At 39.3% G+C, this 21,214-nt stretch overlaps 2 protein-coding genes across 5 annotated transcripts in view; both read right to left on the bottom strand.

Annotated features, from left to right (window-relative positions):
* Positions 1–8,820, bottom strand: part of LOC307227916 (mucin-5B-like) — a gene marked incomplete at both ends in the record, with an annotated part of 39,585 nt that extends 30,765 nt beyond the window's left edge. Inside the window, 15 exons of the mRNA XM_079997356.1 lie at positions 502–596; positions 701–865; positions 1,036–1,173; positions 1,412–1,481; positions 2,173–2,283; positions 2,711–2,849; positions 4,285–4,402; positions 4,888–5,052; positions 6,243–6,471; positions 6,582–6,688; positions 7,044–7,134; positions 7,359–7,473; positions 7,929–8,190; positions 8,406–8,465; positions 8,760–8,820. Of these exons, the coding sequence (XP_079853482.1) occupies positions 502–596; positions 701–865; positions 1,036–1,173; positions 1,412–1,481; positions 2,173–2,283; positions 2,711–2,849; positions 4,285–4,402; positions 4,888–5,052; positions 6,243–6,471; positions 6,582–6,688; positions 7,044–7,134; positions 7,359–7,473; positions 7,929–8,190; positions 8,406–8,465; positions 8,760–8,820 (1,926 nt within the window). The remainder of the gene's footprint in view (positions 1–501; positions 597–700; positions 866–1,035; positions 1,174–1,411; positions 1,482–2,172; positions 2,284–2,710; positions 2,850–4,284; positions 4,403–4,887; positions 5,053–6,242; positions 6,472–6,581; positions 6,689–7,043; positions 7,135–7,358; positions 7,474–7,928; positions 8,191–8,405; positions 8,466–8,759) is intronic.
* A 6,832-nt stretch (positions 8,821–15,652) lies between these two features.
* Positions 15,653–21,214, bottom strand: part of LOC307228265 (AP-2 complex subunit alpha-2) — a 29,092-nt gene continuing 23,530 nt past the window's right edge. For all 4 annotated transcript variants that reach the window (XM_079997886.1, XM_079997884.1, XM_079997885.1 and 1 more), the window contains 3 exons: positions 17,465–17,534; positions 17,201–17,335; positions 15,653–16,931 (listed from right to left, as the gene is read on the bottom strand). In XM_079997886.1, coding sequence (XP_079854012.1) covers positions 16,854–16,931; positions 17,201–17,335; positions 17,465–17,534 — 283 coding nt within the window. In that variant the 3' untranslated portion in view covers positions 15,653–16,853. The remainder of the gene's footprint in view (positions 16,932–17,200; positions 17,336–17,464; positions 17,535–21,214) is intronic.

Here is a 21,214-nt window from a genome sequence, read left to right as displayed (position 1 = left end):
CAAATTAAATAACATTGATTACTAATTTGAATCTTTCAAATAGCGAGGAACCCTTTTTGTCACGTTGACCCAGTCATTAGCCCATCGATTTGTTTGATTTTGCAGACAAAATTGTTAAAAACCTCACGCTACCAAACACAATTGATCGAAATCACATTAGATCATTGAATCAATTGATCACATCAATATCTAATATTGGCCAAGGCAGCGTGATTGATGGAACGACTTAAGGGTGGCTCAGTAGTTGATGTCACGTGATGAATATTCATATGATTGAGTAGGATTACAGAACGAAAACATGAATTGTAAAAAAATAAAATAGAAAGATAATACTACTTTCTGGGTGGAAATTAGCTTTTTGATCTCAATCAATTATTATTAGCAGTGATTGTCAACTGTGAAGTGCTGCTCTTTATGAATCTGGGTAAGATAAACAAAACAGGAAGGTCCCCAAAACACCCTTTAAAGTAACATGGGTGGTTGTTTGGTACTAAATCTCACATCTCTATAAGGTTCCGGGCTGATCTCTGAGTGGCAGGGAGCAAACGTCTCTTGGGCATCGGTCAGCAGGGAACACCAATGCTGCGCGTACTTCTCTATAACACAATCATAACACAAGGCCAAAAGTTAGTATCATTGCTAGGGGAAAATCATTTCATATTCATTTTAGTCAATCACCAGACATCTCAAAAGATCCAACCGTTGTCCAGGCTGAGGCTGCAGGGGTTCTCAAAGTTGCTATTGATGTCGGGGCAGCTGCCATGGGTCCTCCAGCTGTTCACAAAGCCCGCGGCCGTGGCGTCCACAACGCCGCTGAGTTTCAGGAAGTCATCGGCCTGGTTTTTGTTGAAGTTACCGCAGAGACCTGGGTTTTGTTGAAAAAAGCAAAATGTAATAACCCCTCTGTATTGCAGTATCCAACTCTGCAGTGACGGGGTTGCTTCTTGCTTTTCTGCCGGACAACTCACATGAAACATACAATTTTGTTTGTCTTGTTCCTGTTGGGCATCTTGCACTCAAGTGTATCACACTTACCACAGGTTTTGCTCTGGTATGCATCAGTGACGGTGACATAGAGCTGCATTATAGGCTGTAGTTGCACTTCCAACTGTAACCCAATGGTGGTCTGGACCACCAGGTAGAATGAGGAGGCTCTGAATGTGGAGATATCAGCTGGGTGCGGGGGGGGGTGACAAGAGACGGCCACATAATGAGTTAATTTGATTTTGAATTGAACCGTAAAATTGTTTTATGGGGGGAAGCATGTCCCTGCCCTATTTGTCTTGTCCGAGGGCCCTTACCAGATTCAAAAACGTAAATTAGGCCACTTTTGAAGGTTTAAAAAATAATATCATATAAAAATGAATATGAAGCATGAGTGTAATTATTGTACAGAACAGAGAGGCCTCACCAGCGGAGAAGGGTAACTGAGAGTAGATTCCATTGACAAACACCTTTCCGCTGGGGTGAATGGTGATTACCTGTGCAGGAGAAAATAAAGAACCACAATCAATCCTTAGGGAATATTTTCTGTTATGTCAATTAATCAATTAAGATCTCCCCTTTTAAGGAGCTTTTTAGGAGTTTTTCATCAAGTTGTTGTTTGGTATGATTGGAAGGTAAAACACCATGTACTTGATTTGTTCAGGGGTTAAAGCAGGATAAAATCATTGAATTATTGGCAAAAATGACAAAATTACAGTATAGTATACCCCATTATCACCCTTCACAATAAGCATAAAACAAATATCAGTTCACAATACAGTGTGCAATCAAGTCAAGTTTAGTATGCACACTTATAACATACTAAACTGGAATGAAGTCGGTTTTGGATTGATTGATCGGGGTGGACACAATTCTGTAATTAAATATTCACGCAAACCGTTGATATTCAGGCCCAGTTCTATCCATCCACCATTGCAAAAACAAGCGTAAATATTAAATTATAAAATCCACTCAGCTCCATAAATTAAAAACCATTAAAATACAACTGTCAAAAATGTTTTTAATCATACCATTTGCAATTTACTCGTACAGTAATTAATCAGTTAAAATGCCATTAAGACACATATTGTGCCACACATCTGGCCAAAAATGTAATAGGAAGTGAATTTATACTTGAATGACTTTATGCTGAGTGTTATTGTGTTTGCCTCTGTGCAGCCAACTTACAGTTGACCCCCCAGATAGAGCCATGGTAATGGACTTGAGGCAGGTTTCGCTCTCCGTCAGTCCACACTGCACCAGGTCTCCCTGGACCTGAAATCTGTTTCCCTTGCAGTCCTACGGACAAGACAAAGAGAAATGTGTTATTAGTAAAACTCCGGGGCGGGTTTGTGATCACAATAAGGACATCGATGTAAGGAACTACTTTGGGGACCAAGGATCGATCAAGAAAGCAGCTTAATTGGAATTTCTGCAGAGTCCGTATCGTGAGGGGATTGTCATTGTGTGACGATTATGAAAAATTATTCTCAAACTACACGAAACTATCTATACATATGATGCAAATTACGAAGGGTTTTCATAGGCAAACCTAAGATGATGTCAAAGATGAACATCTAATCCCTGTCCTGGGATATAACAGATTTGCTCCAAAAGGAAGTGATATCTGTTGTTGCTCCAAAAAAAGCTGGACAAGTGTCTATACTATTGTCAATTTAGGCTAAAATACATTAGAGGGTTTATGATATTGAAATTGTATCCGTACCTTGGCCAGGACGTAGGAGCATTCTCCATGGAATGTGTAGATATTGCCGTCAAAAGTGTTGATGTGGGCTCCACCCTCTACGGAGCAGGTCCCTGGGCAATTTTCCTCTTTGCAGTTCCACTGACCTCCATTGCACATGCTGTACAGAACAACGGGATTGGGTTCTAGCTGAGTTTAAAGCTAAATTATACATTTGTGATGGTTAAACTAGGTTATATTTGTGGTACTGATCAACCACAGAAATATCCAGATAAATATTAATGGCATGTTGGCTATCTTTCAACCCAGAAGTTATTAAAAGGTTGTTCCTTATCATTTATAACATCATGAATGCTTTACTATTGAGAAACCAGCTAGATTACTGTAGACTAGTGAAATGGTGGCCAGCATGGAAATGTTCTCATTCTATTACTTGTTTTAATCATGTGCTAAAGCGAACAGTGCCATAACTTTCTACCTTTCTCTAGATTTCAGATCATGCTTACATTAGTGTAATAAGTCCATCCACATATACTGTAGATGGGGAAGAATTGTCCTGAATTAAATTGTCTGAGATTAGCTTTTTATAGGAATTAAAATAAAGAAACAGAAAGACACTACTTAATACACTGGTTATTGCTCTCATTTTTAGTGGTCATTCTTAATGTCAAATTAAAGACACATCTATTGTTTGTTCAAAATCTGTTGACGCAAGGACTATATGACAACAAAGCTATTTATTTTGTTATAATTTGTTAACCAAATCCAAGTTTCCATTCAAAGTTCCTGGACCTATTAGTTCCAGGAACTGTTTTTCAGGAAAAGTTTGCTTCAGCCCATTGTTGTCTGCATTTCCACAGAAGTCTGAAGGCCTGTGAATATTATGAAAATTAGTCCGCTGTAATTTTTCCGCGCCACTATGCAACAAACTGCTCCACTCCAGTAGGTGGTGATAATGCAGAAGACTATACAACAAGAAAAATAAAATGTATGAAGGAAGACAGCCAAAGTGATAGTGGAAAAAAAAAAAAATATATATATATATATATATATATATATATATAAGTTTTATTATTATTATTTTTTACATATATATATATATATATATATATATATATATATATATATATATATATATATATAATAAATATATATATATATACACATACACACACACACACACACACACACACACACACACACACACACACCCTCGGCTGGTTTTTTATTTTCTGTTTTTTATTATCAAAAACAGAAAACGATTCAGTTTTTTATACAAATGAAACATTTTTAGAACAAATAACTAAAATAATGACATAAAGTCGGTTTGCAGCTACAGATTAAAAAAAAAAATTGTTATAAAATATTTCTGAAATAAAATGCAAACCCCACCCCAAAAGTTCTGTAACTTTTGAAAAGTACTTCCCCCCCAGCAGGGATTTTTTGGTTCCTGGGACTTTGTTCCTCGAACTAAATTTAGACCCTGGTCCCTGCGGTGGAAACGAACTGAGTTTCCACCGAACTGGGTGTTACAGATTTTTATGGAATCAAATTCATCGTCTCTGACAGAGTCGATGATATGTTGAATTTCCTACCATTTCTTACAGCTGCTGGCGTAGGTCTCCCCGGGTGCATAGGTCTTGCCGTTGTAGCTGCAGGGACAGCTTCTCAGTGGCACACAACCCTTATTGCTCACATCATCCAGAACCATGCCTGAGTAGAGGAACACACAGTTACCAAGATCAATTATGAAAACTTTATTTGGATCATCCAATGTGAATACGCAACTCAAGACCAACTGACTAGCCTCATCAGATAATTTTATGAATTAAGTCAGTTATTTTAGTATTCGTATCAACTTGTCTAACCCAAACCCTAGCCTTATGCATTTTGCTTTGGTAACCACCCAATACGCTTAACCTGCCCTTTACCAAACCAAACCCATACCTAAACTTAACCATTGTAAACCTTATACCAACTGTTTAACTGAAACTAACTAATATCAACTCCCAGTTGATACAGGTTAGTATTAACACAGGAGAAGTCGATAATAAGTTAACTATCAACACCGACTCAGTTGAAAGTCAATTCACAGTCAGTTTATACTGAGTTGCGGATTACCATTGGATGATCCATATAAAGTGTAACCTACTGTTTGTACATTTTTGTGTGTCGTGTGTTCTTCAGGCTTCTTGTACCTGTGGGACAAAAGCACCCATCGGTACAGTGGCTGTCACAGGTCTGACTGGCATCTGGGTTGGTGCAGGTATCAGCGCACGGACTGCCGCACTCAAGGAATTCCATGTTGTAAGGACATGACTTCGCTGTGAAGACATTGAATGCAGCATTCTTCAATCCAAACACTGGGATTTCGATTTTAAGAAAAAAAATCTTGACAAAACTGCCAGGACAACAACAACCCTGGTTGAAGGCAGATTTTCTGCAACTGCTGTATGTCATTAGCTCACATTACAATTCTCATCTACCATGAAAAGATTTAGCCAATCAATTACAGCGATCACAATCAAACCTAACTTGTAGATAGACAGCGCTGCACCTACAGTTTTCTTTTGAAAGCTCGGCATATTCTTTCATGGAATACTCAGTTTTGGGGGTAAATTCGCTTTTGGTCTATCTTACCCAGACTCAGACGATGAGGTCAATACCAATTTCATGGGCGTGTGTCCAGTACAGAGGTAGCAGCGGGCTGCATGCTAACTGTGTTAGCTCAATGCAAGGCTTCGGGAAAAATCAACTAGCCTACCTCCTGTGAAATAACATATATCCTCCAATGTGTCAAGAGCTAAATTACTCAAGTGATAAATGTCATGTTTTTATGAGTACAAATTAAAACATAAAAACAAAATCTTAGTTTAAACTGAGCCACGTAACTACAAGCTACTATTTCTGGTACATATACATTTATCCATCTGCTGGTTCCAGTTATTATAAGCTTTGTGCTGCCTGGGAAACTCAATGTGTTGGTGCTGTAGGGTTGCCTGTTCAGTCAGCTGAGTTTTTTTGACAGCTATGTTCTGATGCGAGGCATTGCAGTTTGTATGTGGCAACCCCCAACTCACTTGAAGCTGCACTTCACAGTTAATAATCACAAATGTGTAAATTATTGTGTGTCCAAAATATGTAGCTACATTTACACAAATTACTCAATTTTTATGTTTTTATTGTTGCTCGTCATAAAGACACAAGTTGTATCGCTTAAATAACTCAGCATTGGGGATAGTGGAAGGTGTATTTCCCTGAGGCTAGGCTTGATTCCCTCTGCAGCCTTGCATTGGGCTAACACGGTTATGAGGCAGACCTTCGCTATCATGGTTCTGGACACACAGGGATGAATTTGTTATTGACCTTTTCGTCTGAATCTTGGTAAGATGGACAAAAAGCGCATTTTACCACCCCCAAAATTGGGTTATGCCTTTAAACTTCAACTTCAACAATGAAGCAGGACGAACGCATTTGCTTGACAAAGCTCAGCTACAGCGTATCTTTGTGCCTGTGCCTTGATCCCATGTGCAAGCAGCGCAAGGATCCTTACAGCAGAGATTCATGGTCCTCCACTGATCTGGTTTGCCCCCGGCATGGACGCACTGCCTGGAGAACTCAGAGAGTGTGTTACAAAGGCAGAGGGGGTTTGCATGGCTCTCCGTGCTGTTCTCGCAGTGGCAGATGTCCGCCATGCAGGCACTGGTGAAAGAGGCCGTGTCCAGTAGGCCTTGACAGCTAGCGAAGGCTGGTCCCGCGAAGATCTGTTCACACAGGGAGTTCTGCGCAAGCAAAAAACAAAAGAAAAAAGTCTGCAGTTCAGCAAACCAGAGAGTATCCTCATAGCAATCATTTTGTTTGGGTCCACTGTGTGCTGCCAAATGGACCTTACCATGGAGTTACATTTCTCCGTTGAGGCCAATTGGTAGGCAGAGCAGGTCTCGGTAGGGCCATTCATTTCCCAGAAACGAGCATAATCTGCCGGGGAAATCTGCACACCTTTGGAAAAGGTTTGAAAATAAGATAAAGTTAATGCTACTTTGTAGTGCCAATTGAGAGCATCACATGACATTGCCAATCAACCAACAAAGTTCAATAAGTATAACCAACTAGACCTAACCGTTTGCAGATACCCGTATATCTTCAATTGTTGGAATTATAACAAGTTTCTTAATTTCTATGACAGAAATTACAGTCTGAATAAAAGAGTACTAAAAACATTGAATGGAAACCTGGAATGAGCCTTTTTTTTCAATTTCAATCAAAAGAAAAATCCAATCCATTATATTGCTTTAAATTAGGATTGAATTTCATTTTCGGTGTATATCACTTTTTTACATTTGGAAACATTTACCATGGCTATAGAACTCGTTGTAAAGCTGAACGCCATTGAAGTCTCCGCAAAGACCACAGGTCTGATTTTTGTACTTGATGTCCAGCTCGACCTGTGGGGGAAAGCATGACCGGTCACCAAATCACAAAGCTTACCATACAAGCTATTTCTAGAGTTCACACTCTGTGAGTTTGTCCATTAATCTCTTAATTTTCTTACTTGTACACGAACAATTGCATCAGTCTTTGGTAGACTATTGTAGAGTCAAATGTATATTACAACACTTAAATCCTACAAAATTGTTTATCTATGAGTATAAGGGCAACATTTTTGTACCAGGAAAGAATCCTCCTCGTTCCAGATCGCAACCAATCCCAGCTTTGCTTTGATTTTGATGTAGGTTGGAGCTTTCTCGATTAGGACCCCCGATTGGCTAAATGGTAGGATTGCCCTGGTGAAAAGGATACAGAAACAATATCAATATCATTTTTTCTAACAAACATTCCCATTCAACACACCATAACGCTATGTCAACACTAAAGAAATGTTTCTTTTCGTCCAATCTAATCTTGTTGTTAAGATCTAGTACAACTAGAATTTGATCTTTGTCTGAGCGTGTGTTCGCAACTCCACCTCATTGATAACAGGACAGATAATTACCACCTCACCAAAGGTTCCTGCGTTTTTTTAACCCTGTTCATTCCTGTTTATACCTGTTTATCGTTTACAACTATGTATATCTTTTGCACTGCAATTCACACACTGCAATACAGTCGTAATTAGGGGGGGGTTCTCTTCCATAGCTTTAGCTTTTATCTCGTGATCTCATCTCATTTAACTCATCTCTTCTTTCGTGTTGGTTGATTCTAGAAAAGAAGGTAATTTCACCTCCAGAGTAAAACTTACGGTTTTCCATTAACAACCACAGAGCCCTTGGAGAGCTCGACCACAGTGCCATCCAGTTTCATGACTACGGCGGTGATGGAGGGGATCCCGTCCACCACCTGCCGCCTCATCTGGACATTGAAGTCCTTGTAGTCACTCTGACACAGCGAGGTCAGCACGTAGTTGCAGCTGGAGGGCACCTGGAAGACATCCCCATCAAACGTCTTGAAGTGGAAGTTGCCCCAGGTGCTGCACACCTGGCCATTGTGAACAGGACTAATCCCTAAACAAGACAAATACAAAATCAGAAGGAGGAACAACCTCCCACCGCAGACTCTAACATCGATAGGTGTGAGAGACGAAGGGGTTCACACATTTTTTTATTAAGTCTGGGTATATACATTCCGTGGATATTTGCCTATAAAGGAAAAAGTATTTTTGTACACAGTCAAAGCACAATCACCGACACAATACCTCCAAAGGTTCCCATTAACTCACCTGCGATTTCAGGGATCTTGGACATGGAAAGGAGGATATTCACTGGAGATTTTGTCTCTACTGAAACCGAAAAGAACCACGTGATTCCAGAACAGTATTTCTGGAGTGAAGATTTCTAAGTTGCTTACATCATCACGTACAACCTACATAATATGTGGATTGTACGTCATGATGTAAGCAACTTCTACATATTATATAGATAAAGCTACCTGGGAGTCAAGAAGACTGTTTCAACATAATTTAACCACTTCTTAACCCTATCGTCAGTAAATGCACAAGTTTCTGAACCGATGATTACAATTCATAGTCTGGTGGGTGGACAGTAGGTCCCAATGATTGCGTTCTTGCACTTACCGCCATGAGTGGTAACCAGTGTGGCACACAGAGACAGCCATAGTAGCCACCCGTGAGCCATGCTGGACCTGTGGCACGTTGCCTGGTGGTCCAGAAGAGGTTTTGGGAAGACAGAGAGGCAGGTGATGGTCTTTATACCGGGAAGGCAAGTCTCACTGGGAGCAGGTGTACAGTAGGAGTGGACCTCCTATGCCCTCTCCTGCTGCGCCCAGCCCTGCCCACCCAATCTGTGTGTCCAGACCCCACCCTATCGCAGTTACGTGTGTCCCAGCACAAAACATGTCAAAAAATGTCAGGGGGGCATGAGCTCAGATTTGCAAAGAGGGCAAGTATGTCAAATGTGTCACACAGATGTGTCATGTGCTTGTATCGTATAAAATGCATTTTTTTATACCCTTATTTTCATGTCTTCTAATTTGCTGAAGTTAATTGGATTCAAGAATTCACAGTTACATTTTCTTTACTGTTTGAAGTCCTTAATGACACAAATAACAGATCTATGGAATTCATAGATTCCTTTATAAGTCATACCTGTACTGCTGTTAGGGGAATATGGGAATTATATGTCAACACCCTCAAAAGGGTTAATCTGATTTTGATCTGTGGGAATAATAGACAACACTGATACCATTATGAACAGTTACACACTGGACTGATATAAAAATGTTGCAGACAATTAAGTAAATCTAAAGTGTTGTTGTGTTTTTATTTGCCCTGTTATTTCAGTTTTTGACTCACGCGATAAAACGCCAAAGTGCACTCAAGGAGTGTTCGTATGTCATGAGGGATTAATGCCTGTTTTGTTTTCTTATCAATCAGTCACCGGAGTGGAAAACAATGGAGAGGTTTAAAAATGACTCAGCTCGAAAGGAAAACTCAGATTACTTATTATTTTTCCTCACACAGCACCCAATCGCAGATCCATTAATATTGTGTTACTCTCCGCCCAAATACAATCGTGTGGCATGTTGAAGTAGGCCTCGATGTGCGTGTCACATCAGTAGCTGTGACTTGCAATCTCCATGGAGAGCACTTCCTGTTATGTTTTGGCATATTTGATTTTTAGCAGGCATGTTTAACAGATTGGCACTTTGAATACATTTGATAGTTGCGAACTGAAAAAAAATTGCATTCAAAATTATACTTTTGGGTCAAAACACATCCACACATAATGCCTTTTTAAATATATATATATACTCGAGGAACACTGTAGAAATTAGAAAACAAAAAAGTTTGGAAGTACTTTGAAGAAGCAAGGTAAATTAAATGGGAAATTAAGAAAATGTGCAACAAGTTTCTTTCAAGGTATTTAATCAAATCAAGTTGAGTTTCTTTTTGGTAGCAGTCATTTTAATAAATGCATAGTTGGTTGCTAGGCCTCAATTTCAAGTTGACTGATGTCATTGAATATAAAAGGTCTGTTTGTTTTTTAACTTTGGTCCGGGTAACTATGGGTTAATCATAGTGCAGTAGCTACAAGGAAAAAGGGCTGAGAAACTTGTGGTTTTAGATTTGAGCTCTTTGAAGATTAACTATTCATAATAACAGGCATTTGTTTTGGGTGAAGAGAATACCATTTATTTATCTCCCTTTTTAAATGTTCTTTTTGCTCTGAATATACTTGCACCTCAAAGGATAGGTTCACTAAACCCAGGCCTTATTGAAATTAAATGCTTTTTCCCATCATTTATAAATGTCACTGTGCTTAAATGCAATCCGATGGGGGAAAACCAAAGGTTTATGAGATGGGTCAAAAACAAGAAACTCACATTTTATTCAAAAGTGTCTCAGTGTGTCATTTTTTTAATAAAAGTTATATCACATTTGATTAAAAACTGCTGCAGTACATGAAAAGCATTAAATGCTTTCTTGGGGTGTAAAAATCAAGCAGCGCAACTTCCTGTTTCTAATCTCTTATCTTAGCAAAGATTTAGCCAGGAGCTGATTTGAAGAAGTGCAAAACTGTCAAAAAAACCCCTGAAAAAAGTCATTAAAGCATGGTTTGCGACCATCTTTTCTCAACCAGTATAGCATATAAAGACTGTCAAAAGACAAATGTACAAAGTTCAATCAGTTGTGTCATACAACTAGACAACAAGAGTTATATGACTATATGAAGAGTTCCTCACTACCAATAAAAATAATGATGATAATGATAATATTATATTATTAACTGATAAATAAAAAATTCATATACATTTCTATATTAATTCTTATCATGATGATTATAATAATTATATAGATATATAATCGATTATAATATAACAAACGATCATTGGCCAGTTGATAAAATGACTAGCATCATTTCCATTGTTGGTTGTGGTCAATGCCAGAATCAGGGCCCACCAGATGTGGTGTTTCGTGTTGGCCCTACCTTACAAGTACTACCCCTTGTTCAACGAACACACAAATTGGCTCCAGCCCAATGCCGGGGACACAATTTTCACAACTGTCTAACATAATTTTGGTTTATTAAAAGAACAAAGTGTGAATGTGCTGTAGCACCATAACATGATACACACAAGCATGGTTCAGGAGTCTCCCTAGGTTGTGGTTTAAAACTCTGATTTAAAACTAGATATTATAGCAGTGCCCCTCACTCTAATGCTGCATTCACATGGCAGCAGTACCCAGTTGTTTTTTCAATGCGACGGCAATGGTGAGTGTCGTCTCCACTGGTCTTGAACATCGCAAAGAAAAACTGCTAAAAGACCCTTCTACCTAAAGTTTAATTTTCTCAACTTTTACCGTCAAGGAGAGACACATCAGATATTATTACGAAGAAACACAGACAAGAGAAAACCTACTTTAACAGTTGGTAAGGCACTCCTAATCCTTCCTAAATCAATTAAATCGGTTTATTTAAACTGACTGGTAAAGGGGAAAATAGAAGAAACAGAAGAAACAGTTTTTATTCGTCATGCAACACACCACACTACAACACATGCTTGCACACACAATAAATGGGCTCCACTGTAGGAGTGTTCAGCTTTTAAAATGACAAAAATATATATATTGTATTGTATATTCATCTAATCACAGTACTATTATAATTTCTAACTTCTGACTAATTTCACCTCAAAATGAAGAGGCAAAAGCAAAATAACTCAAGACAACTTTGAACATCAAGTCATCCTCAACAACATTGCTAATAGGAAACAGAACCTAACCATATAAGGCGATGGAAAGTTGGCCAATTTGGCCGAATACATCTCACCTCCTTAGTACACACTCGTAAGGTGATGACCTCATCACTTCGTCAGTGATGATGTCCAGTGGAAAAGGAAGGATTATTTCTTGATGTGTATCAAGGAGGTGAGAATCTGCTCCACCCTTGAGACTTACATCGTGGTTAAGGGTGCCAGACCCTGAAATACAAGTTAATGTGTTCATTGATTAACTTCAAATAATCAAGTGGAGAAAACCCATCGCAATATGTTGGTGAAGTCACAAGATATTTGTGGTTCATAGCTAAACTCAGAAATACCTGTATGGCTCAGAGTGATTGAAAAAACAATACTAAAGAAAACGCGAGGAAGATGCAATGGATTTAAGAATGTAAAACCTGAGTAATATGAGAGAAGGTTTTTGTTCAGTTTAAGCTTCACTTGTTAGATAGAATAGAATTAGAATAATACAGATTTTGTGTGTTTTCCTCTTTATCGATCGATGAGTTAAGAAACACTGTTACACAAGTTTCACATATCCATGAACAATTCAACATTATGCTAAAATCAAGTGAAACTATGACAATGTTTTCCATTTGGTCTAAGATCATCATTTCATCGTCATTTTGGAAGTTTCAAATTGTACCTGATTATCTGAAGCATAAATACAGTACATGGACACGATGAACACTCAACAAACTCAACAAATTTAAAAATGAGACTGTGGGAGTCTTTGCCCACAAGTTTCGGTTTAGGAAGGGAAACTGAGTCTTTCTGGCACTGGGGCGCCTACATCGCATGACTTTTATTAAATGAATTGAAATAGAACGGCTCGCTGGCCAAAACGATAAACAATAATGAGATCAGTAAGTCGGCACAGGAGGAAGCACGGCTTCACTGGCTCCTGGTCAGCTGACAAGCCTTCTATGCCGATCCCCTCTGCAAGACAGACAAACATTAAGAAAATCCCCTGCCCTGGATCGGATCAATCAGCGCCGCTTGGGCGCTGGGATTGTCTCCAGGCCCCTTGAAAACAAGAGGATGGATGGATGGATGGATGTTTATCAAGACATTGTAGATTATTTTGATGATTGACAAAGCACAACTTTCCTTAAATTGGAATTAGATAAGGGTTTTATCCTAATTGAACTAACCCAAGGAACACTGAATTCTCAAGACCTACAGCCCAGGTGGTTGCTACTCTTTTCCTGCATATCTTGAATATCGTGAAGAGGGAAGTGCACTCGGGAAATAGGACACCAAAATAAGGCAGAGTAGGATTTTCCTTTGTGCATCTTTGCAAAGTAGGCAGTAGCAGTGCTAAAGCTATATAGTTGAAAGGTTCAAAATGCACCACTCGGCTGCAGTAAGCACAGTGAGAACCCAGCGCAGAGTGGTAAGTCTCTCAATAATAAAGCATTCAGTGAGGTTATGCTGTGAACAGTTATAAATGAAGGGGACCAAAATTTCAAATGGGGCCTGATTTGAAAAATGGCAAATCCATCCTCTGTGTGAGGACTTGGAAAAAAACACCAAATTGCTTCCCGTTTCTGTTAATTTTCTTTACAAACAGGAAGTCATTTTGGATTCAATGACGTATTCGATGATTATTATGAACTTTATTGGTGAACTTTATGTAAAACATTTTGGAATCAAAAGGAGCTCTTAGTGTTTAGAGAACATGTATATGTTCCAATAAACCAATGATAAAGTAATACTTGGACTTGGAGTGTGGACATTCTGGACCAATGTTTATATTTTGCCACCACTAACTCACATTTATCGCTTCTCGAAAAAGGCCAAATAGCTGCCAAATAACCACAGGGTTGTAAATTTAAACAGCAACACGGACAAAAACACTGTGCCGCATTTGCGTAGAGGTTAAATCAAACCAGCCACCCTAAGTTAATGTTAGACTGTAAACGTATGGATTTGATCCTATACAGAAGCTGCAGGTGTGATTATATCTTTGCATGTAAAACAAAACAATGAATCTGATATGTATATCAGGGGTAAGATATAGAGCGGAATGATAGTTGTGGGTGATGCAGGGTGCCACTGTTTGTCTACAAGGAGTGGTACCTAAGAGAGCGAGTGAGAGAGAGAAAGAGAGAGGGAGGCACAGAACATAAAAATGAAACTTAAGAAGGGAATAATGTAATGTCATATAATATTTCTAATAATATAATGCATTTCTTTTGCTTTCTGTTTTTCAATTAATGCACCATTTGTTGATCAAAGATTGCAGTGAAGAGAAGATTGTTTGAAAGAACCTTGTACAACCACACAAGGTCCAACAGGACCCCACTGCTAAGAGAGAGAGAGAGAGAGCGAGCGAGCGAGCGAGGCGAAAGAAAGCCCAGCTGGATTTTGCCAAAAGAAAAACTAAAGAGTAACACCTGTATAAGCCACCACCCTTCAAGGAGGATGCCCTGTGGACAGATGAGACTAAACTAAAGGTTTTGTCCCAACAGTCAAACATGGAGTTCAGTGCAGCAACGTTTTGGGGCCTCTTTAGTTGCCTCTAGTACTGGGTGCTTTGAATTGGTGTGTGGCCACGAATTCAGGGGCATTATCAAGGTAATTTGGAACCCAATGTTTCACTTGCATATATGTATGAAAGTATGTATAGGTATGCGACAAATAAAGCTCTTTAATCTTGAATCTTGAATTAGACAATTGGCTTCAAGTTGCTGCTAAACCAATGATCTATTTAAACTCAAATGTAAAGTGTGAGATATCCCCTCTCAAGTGATCAAAATATATCCTCCCTCTGTTGGAGTGTGTTGGTTTTATTGCTTTGCAGTAGATCAGAGTGGGAATCATGTATAGATTTCCAGGTCTGTTGCCAGAGCAAGTTAGTTTGTCTGTCGGAAGAGGTTGGAGCCTGATTGCACTCTTCACTGCGAAATAATTGTGGCGACCATGAATTTACTATGTGCTGGCAAATTCTAGAAGACGGCCTTGAACACCAATGCTTGGAGATTTACAGAGAACTCCTCTATTTAAATTCTGCTACAAAGCTGGAGTCAAATCCTATAATTAATATAATATTTAAAAATCCTATAAATATTTCATAGCTTTCCCGAAGGACACATTTTCGATCGTAGATCACACAAAAGGAACTAATTCATAATACATTCTGCACTTAATTGTTCTATTTAATTATTTATAGATGGAATAATGTCATTTTGAGTTATTTGGTCTGGGAATGTGCTGCTGCTCCAAAAGCAAACCAACCAGTGTTGCCACCCAGAGGTAAATAGATGATTACAAGATGAAGCCTAGAGCCAGATTCAATTCATGGATTGTATTGTGGAAAAATGTTTTAGGCCCCATAAAAACAATTATTAAAGTCTACTTCGGCAATTAAAACCCACATTAGATGCTATTTATTGAAAGAATGGGAAAACATTTTTGATTTAAATTACGTTTTTAAATAATGATATAAAGTGTATGAATATTTATATTGAATCCAAATCGATTAAAAAAAATTTAATATTTGAGTGTTTATTTTTATTTTCTTAAAAAACATATTTTTTGTAATATTTATGTCTTAACTAACACTAAAAAAAAATCATGTACGGTGTTAATGCGTGTGGACTCACACCGCATTGCATTAGCGATAAGCTCATAACGAGATAAGTCCATAAAGATACGCACAAATGACAGTGTATGCATGACTTATGAACAGTGCTTGAGCGACAAGTACAACATACCCAGAGACAGAATAAAAAGTGACAATATATTTGGCAACACCCATAGAACAATAAGAGTGAGTACGAAAGTTTAGCAGTAGAATTTTGCCCTGGAAGAAAACGACTCGTCTTAAAAGGCACGTTATGGCCAAGTGGTGTGACAGAGGTCGTACCCATGTTGTTAACAGTAATGCATCTTACTTAGGAGTGGTTGTAGTAGACTATAAAAAAGAGTGGACTCAAGACAGAGGCATTTGTGAAGGCAGTGCAAATTGGCTTTGATTAAAAAAAACAACAAAAATATAACATTGTTTGGCTGCAGGGTCGGCCCTAAAGGTACATCGGTCCTGAAACGCTCAACAAGACTGAAGACAGTGTTCAAGGTTTTGTGATGAATCAGTTAAAGCTGATAAAAAAAACAAAAAACAAAACCTAAAACAGGCCGTTTGGTGGCTGAAGAACACTCGTGCAGGATGAAGGCATAAAATTACTGTTCAGAGGCTTTGACACCTCCATGACAACGAGCCTTGAACAGTACATTGATCCGCGGCCAGTTGTGTAGCAAAAGCCTCATACAGCAGGAGCTCTCCGTGCCTCTCCCTAGACTACACCTTGTTTCTGAAACAGCCGCAGTTTCGTTCTGCGCATTGTTTGAATATCTCCCGCATGGGCAAGATCCGAGGCTACACTGTTGATTTTGCCTTTGACCTCGGAAACTTAACCTGACCGACATTACAGGCTACGCACATTTCTGAGATACCACTGTGGGCGGAAGCATTTATCTAGCAGCTACAGACAGTGTGTGAAGATAAAGGTGCGTACGAAAAGAGGGAGAAGTCGAATAAACCACCATTCGCAAACCAGTCATTGTCTGTTTCGACAGAGTTCAAAGGTCAAAGGCCCTTCGGTCATCTAAGGCCCTTCGGTCCTCTAATGCTCTTCGGGGTATAAGAAGTGTTCTCTAACGGAGGGCGGGGCTGTGAATAGGGAGTTGTGTGGGGGTACATGGTGCAAGGTTTTAAAGCGGTGCGATATTAGTAAAGCTGTAGAGACCTCAAAATAGACACTCCATATACATTTAGAATAAGGGAAATATAAAAAAACACAGTAACAACGAGAATTTACACTGTACAAAGCATCAATTCTGATCTAAAGTGAGATGGGGGGGGGGGGGTACAATGGGCAGGGTGCTGGGTGGAAGAAATTGCTGGCGTGGTTTCAAAAGGGTTTCAAAACTGTTCTGAAAGCAGGTTACACAGTCGCTGGGACACAGTCTCTCTGCTGGTACGAAGCGTCAACCGATACATCTAGAGAGAGAGAGAGAGAGATGAGGTGCAGGGAGTTAATGGATTTACATTGAATTTACAATATATTTTATGATTAACATGTTCATTTTGCAGAACTGAAACGAATACACTACACCTACTCAAATCCATATTTCGACACATTTCTAGTGTTTGTTCCACCTTGCCCCCGTGTATGTACTGTATGTAGAATTGCGATCTATCGAGGCGGGTGTACTGTATGACTGTTTGTCTGTTTATGTACGTACGTGTGTGTGTGTGTGTGTTCTTACTTGTGCCTGCATATTGGGTTCCAGCCGGAGGAGGCAGCCCACCTGGGTGCTTTTGGTGTGGATAACCCCGGCACCCACAAAGTTTGCAGGGTTCGGATCCACCCCATCGAGCAGCGCCACGCCGAAACCGATGATCTGCCAGAGACAACACCCTATACAGTCAAATGTGTATATGTACATGATTTGCAAAACTTCAAGTAACTTTAAACTTTCGGACCCCCTCCCGGGAATACGGAAATGCGTATGTGGATTTGATATTGACACCTTAGCCTTGGTGACCTCCGTGTCCATGCCGTGTTTGGCTTTGAAGATCTTCTGAACTTCCTGCTGAGGTCTGGGACAGAGAATTATTTATTTAGAAGGGAAATTCACTGTGTATTTACATTACTCTGCTTGCTGAATAGATGCTGAAATCTTTTTAATCACTTCAAAGCAGTGTGATCGCCACATGTACGATTTGGAAAACAAAAATGCAATCCTAGCCACAAGCCATAACAACTTGAAAATATACAAAACACACCATTTCTTTCCTTGATGTTTCATTGACTTAGACACACTACACTTCCAGAAGGCTCAAGAGTTTTGGCGAGTGAGTTTTGTCATCCCAAAACCACACACCTCCATGCCATCTCCAGCCCCCTTAACCTAACACTCGCCTGTCACAATTAATAATTTTGTTGGACAATATTGTCACAGAAATGATTGAGATAAACACCATTATTGTCATTTTAAAAGACATTTTTTTGCCAGTGATATAATAATGATATAACAGCATAATAATGCAAGTACAACCTTTCAAACAGCAATGACCTTTTAATTCTTAAGTATATTCAGACATTGTAATGTGAAAAAAAAATTAAAATATCCTAAATAAATACTGGCGGACTCTCGGCTCTGTTAACAAAAATTGCGCTTAAGCTCTTCTGGCCAAATCATCCAATCGCATTTCTAAAAATACACACAAAAAATATATATGACCAATGCGATGAGGCATTGTACCTTTTGGAATTTTTAAAATACAGTATATGCTATAAAATCAGTTATGTGAATAAGCACACAATTCATTCATACACTGTTTGTATTAACTTTGCAATTACAACATTTCGGCTAGATTATGTCATTTAGCCGGCACTTTTTTTCAAAGCCATTTCCAAATATATTTCTCCATAGGTTCAAATATAAATAGAGTAGTTATGGACATAAAAAACAAATTGATGTTATAAGTAGCAGAAAGCAGCAGGTTGTTTTTTTATCATAAATTCCCACGTGACTTGAACGCAGCATCTGTAGGGGTGGCAGAGACCAGCATAGATTCTAGCGTAGATAAAACTCAGCCAGGGACTATGATTGTGGTCACTGTGCTAACTCCAGAAGAAAAGGGGGCAATCTCGATTTCACAGGATTCTTCTGTCGCCGAGGTTCTGTTTAGGTTGTCATGTTGCTACTTAGAGTAGCGGCGTCGCACACGGAAGTGTGAAATAACACTTAGGCGCCGCGCCCAAATGTTATAATGGTAGGGAAAACCCTTCTGGTTTATTCTGGCATAATTTTGGCAAAAATGTTGGTGACATTCTTATGTAAACAAACAGGCACGTAAACACAATGTGCAATTCTGGAGGTTAGAAAAATGAGAGGTCATGTCCATGTATCGTACAATAATTCTATGAAGTAATAATCGCGATAGGCCTAGCAATCACTATCCCATGTACACCGATCAGCCACAACATTAAAACCACTGACAGGTGAAATGAATAACATTGCTCATCTTGTTCCAATGGCACCTGTCAAGGGGTGGGATATATTAGGCAGAAAGTGAACAGTCATTTCTTGAAGTTGATCTTAGAGTCTGATCTGATTGAGGATCTGTGGGATGTGCTGAAACAACAAGCCCGATGTATGGGGTCCCAACCTCGCAACTTACAGGACTTAAAAGATCTGCTGCTAACGTCTTGGTTCCAGATACCACAGGACACCTTCAGAGGTCTTATAGAGTCCATGCCTTGATGGGTCAGAGCTGTGTTGGTGGCACCCCGTGCCACCAACACAGCTACACATTGATAGTGGTGGTTTAAATGTTGTGGCTGATCAGTGTATACATGCAGAGTGATAACCCTTAAGTACCACCGCTCGCACTGCACAGATATAAAGTCAAAGTCAAAGTTTACTTAAATAGCACCTTTAAAACAACAGTGATTGACCAAAGTGCTGAACAGGCTTAAAATACCAAGTAAACAAATGATGTAAAAGCAAATAATGTAGAAACAAATAAAAGGCAAAAGAAAATAAAAGAATACTCATAAAATAAAAAATAAAAGAATAGTAAAATAATTGCAGCACACCAGGAGATTAAGTCAGGGTGTAAAGTTCAACGTGAATTAAAAGCCAATGGGAAGAGATGGGTTTTTCCAATGGTAATTTAAAAGCATCTAGGATCTGTGCAGAGCTTATGTTAACAGGTAAGCTATTCCACAGTTTAGGGGCAGCCACTGCAAAAGCTTGGTCACCTCTGTTCTTTTTCATAGATCTTGGAATATCCAACAGCATCTGGTTTGTCAACCTCAATGATCTAACTGGAGTATGACGATGCAGGAGTGCTGCTAGATAATGAGGCGCCAGCCCACTGACTGCCTTAAAAACAAGCAACAAGCTCTTAAAATCAATCCTGAAACAGACAGCAGAGAGAGGCCAATACTGGTGTGATATGATCACGCTTTCTTTTTCTTGTCAGAAGACGAGCAGCTACGTTTCTACTAATTGCAGATGGTGAAGAAATTACTGTTCTACACCCACAGAGAATTGCAGTAGTCTAATCGAGTTGTAATGAAAGCATTAACTCTCTCAAAATCTTTGAGAAAAAGACAGGTCTTAACCGTGGCTAAGAGTATTAACTGGAAAAAGCTAGATTCGACAACTGAACTAATCTGTTTATCAAGTTTGAAGGAACTGTCTAAAGTCACACCAAGATTCTTAACAGAGGAGCGATTGTAAGAGGCTAAAGTGCCAAGAATACAATTGGAGTCATCCAATTGGTATGGTTGCCCAAACATAACTATCTCAGTCTTATTTTCATTGAGATTACGGAAGTTCAAGTCCATCCAAGTTTTGATATATTTTACATTTACATTACATTGATCAGACGCTTTTATCCAAAGCGACTTACAATTGTTCAAACACCGACGGACGCAGCCATCAGGAGCAATTAGGGGTTAAGTGTCTTGCTCAAGGACACTACAGCATGCTAGCAGGAGGAGCCTGGTATCGAACCAGCAACCTTTAGATCAATAGACCAACAGCTCTACCGCCTGAGCTACCATCCCCCCCTATTTTAAGGCTGCATTAAATCATTGCTGTGTTTTTATCGGCAGATAGATTTGTATATGATCAGAAAAGCAATGAAAAGGGATATTGTATTTTTTTATTTATATATATTTTTTTTAAATGGACCCCAAGGGCAGCATATACAATGAAAAGAGGACAGAGCCCGAAATGGAGCATTGTGGGACACAACATGTAAGTGGGGCCGTGGTGGAAGAATATTCGCCGAGGTGAACCGAGAAACCCCTATCTGCCAGGTATGACTGGACCCATTTGAGGGCAATACCTTTGATGCCTACGGAGTGCTCAAGACGTGATAAAAGTATCATATGATGGCAAAGGCAGTTGACAGATCTAAAAGCACCAGAATAGCAGCATAGCTGTTTCAGTGCTATGTTGTGGATTAAAACCAGACTGAAACATCTCTCTCTCTCTCTCTCTCTCTCTCTCTCTCTCTCTCTCTCTCTCTCTCTCTCTCTCTCTCTCTCTCTCTCTCTCTCTCTCTCTCTCTCTCTCTCTCTCTCTCTCTCTCTCTCTCTCTCTCTCTCTCTCTCTCTCTCTCTCTCTCTCTCTCTCTCTCTCTCTCTCTCTCTCTCTGCTTAGAAATTGGCCTGAAGTTAGAGAACAAAAGGGTCCATTTCCCCCCCCCCCCCCTTTTTTTTTTTTTTTATAAGAGGCTACACGATAGACCCTCCACAC

This window comes from Zeus faber (assembly GCF_960531495.2).
Source record: "Zeus faber genome assembly, chromosome: 3".
In the NCBI taxonomy this organism is placed as follows: Eukaryota; Metazoa; Chordata; class Actinopteri; order Zeiformes; family Zeidae; genus Zeus; species Zeus faber.
The sequence above is the reverse complement of the archived record's forward strand: the minus strand, read 5'-3'. Positions and strand labels throughout refer to the sequence as shown.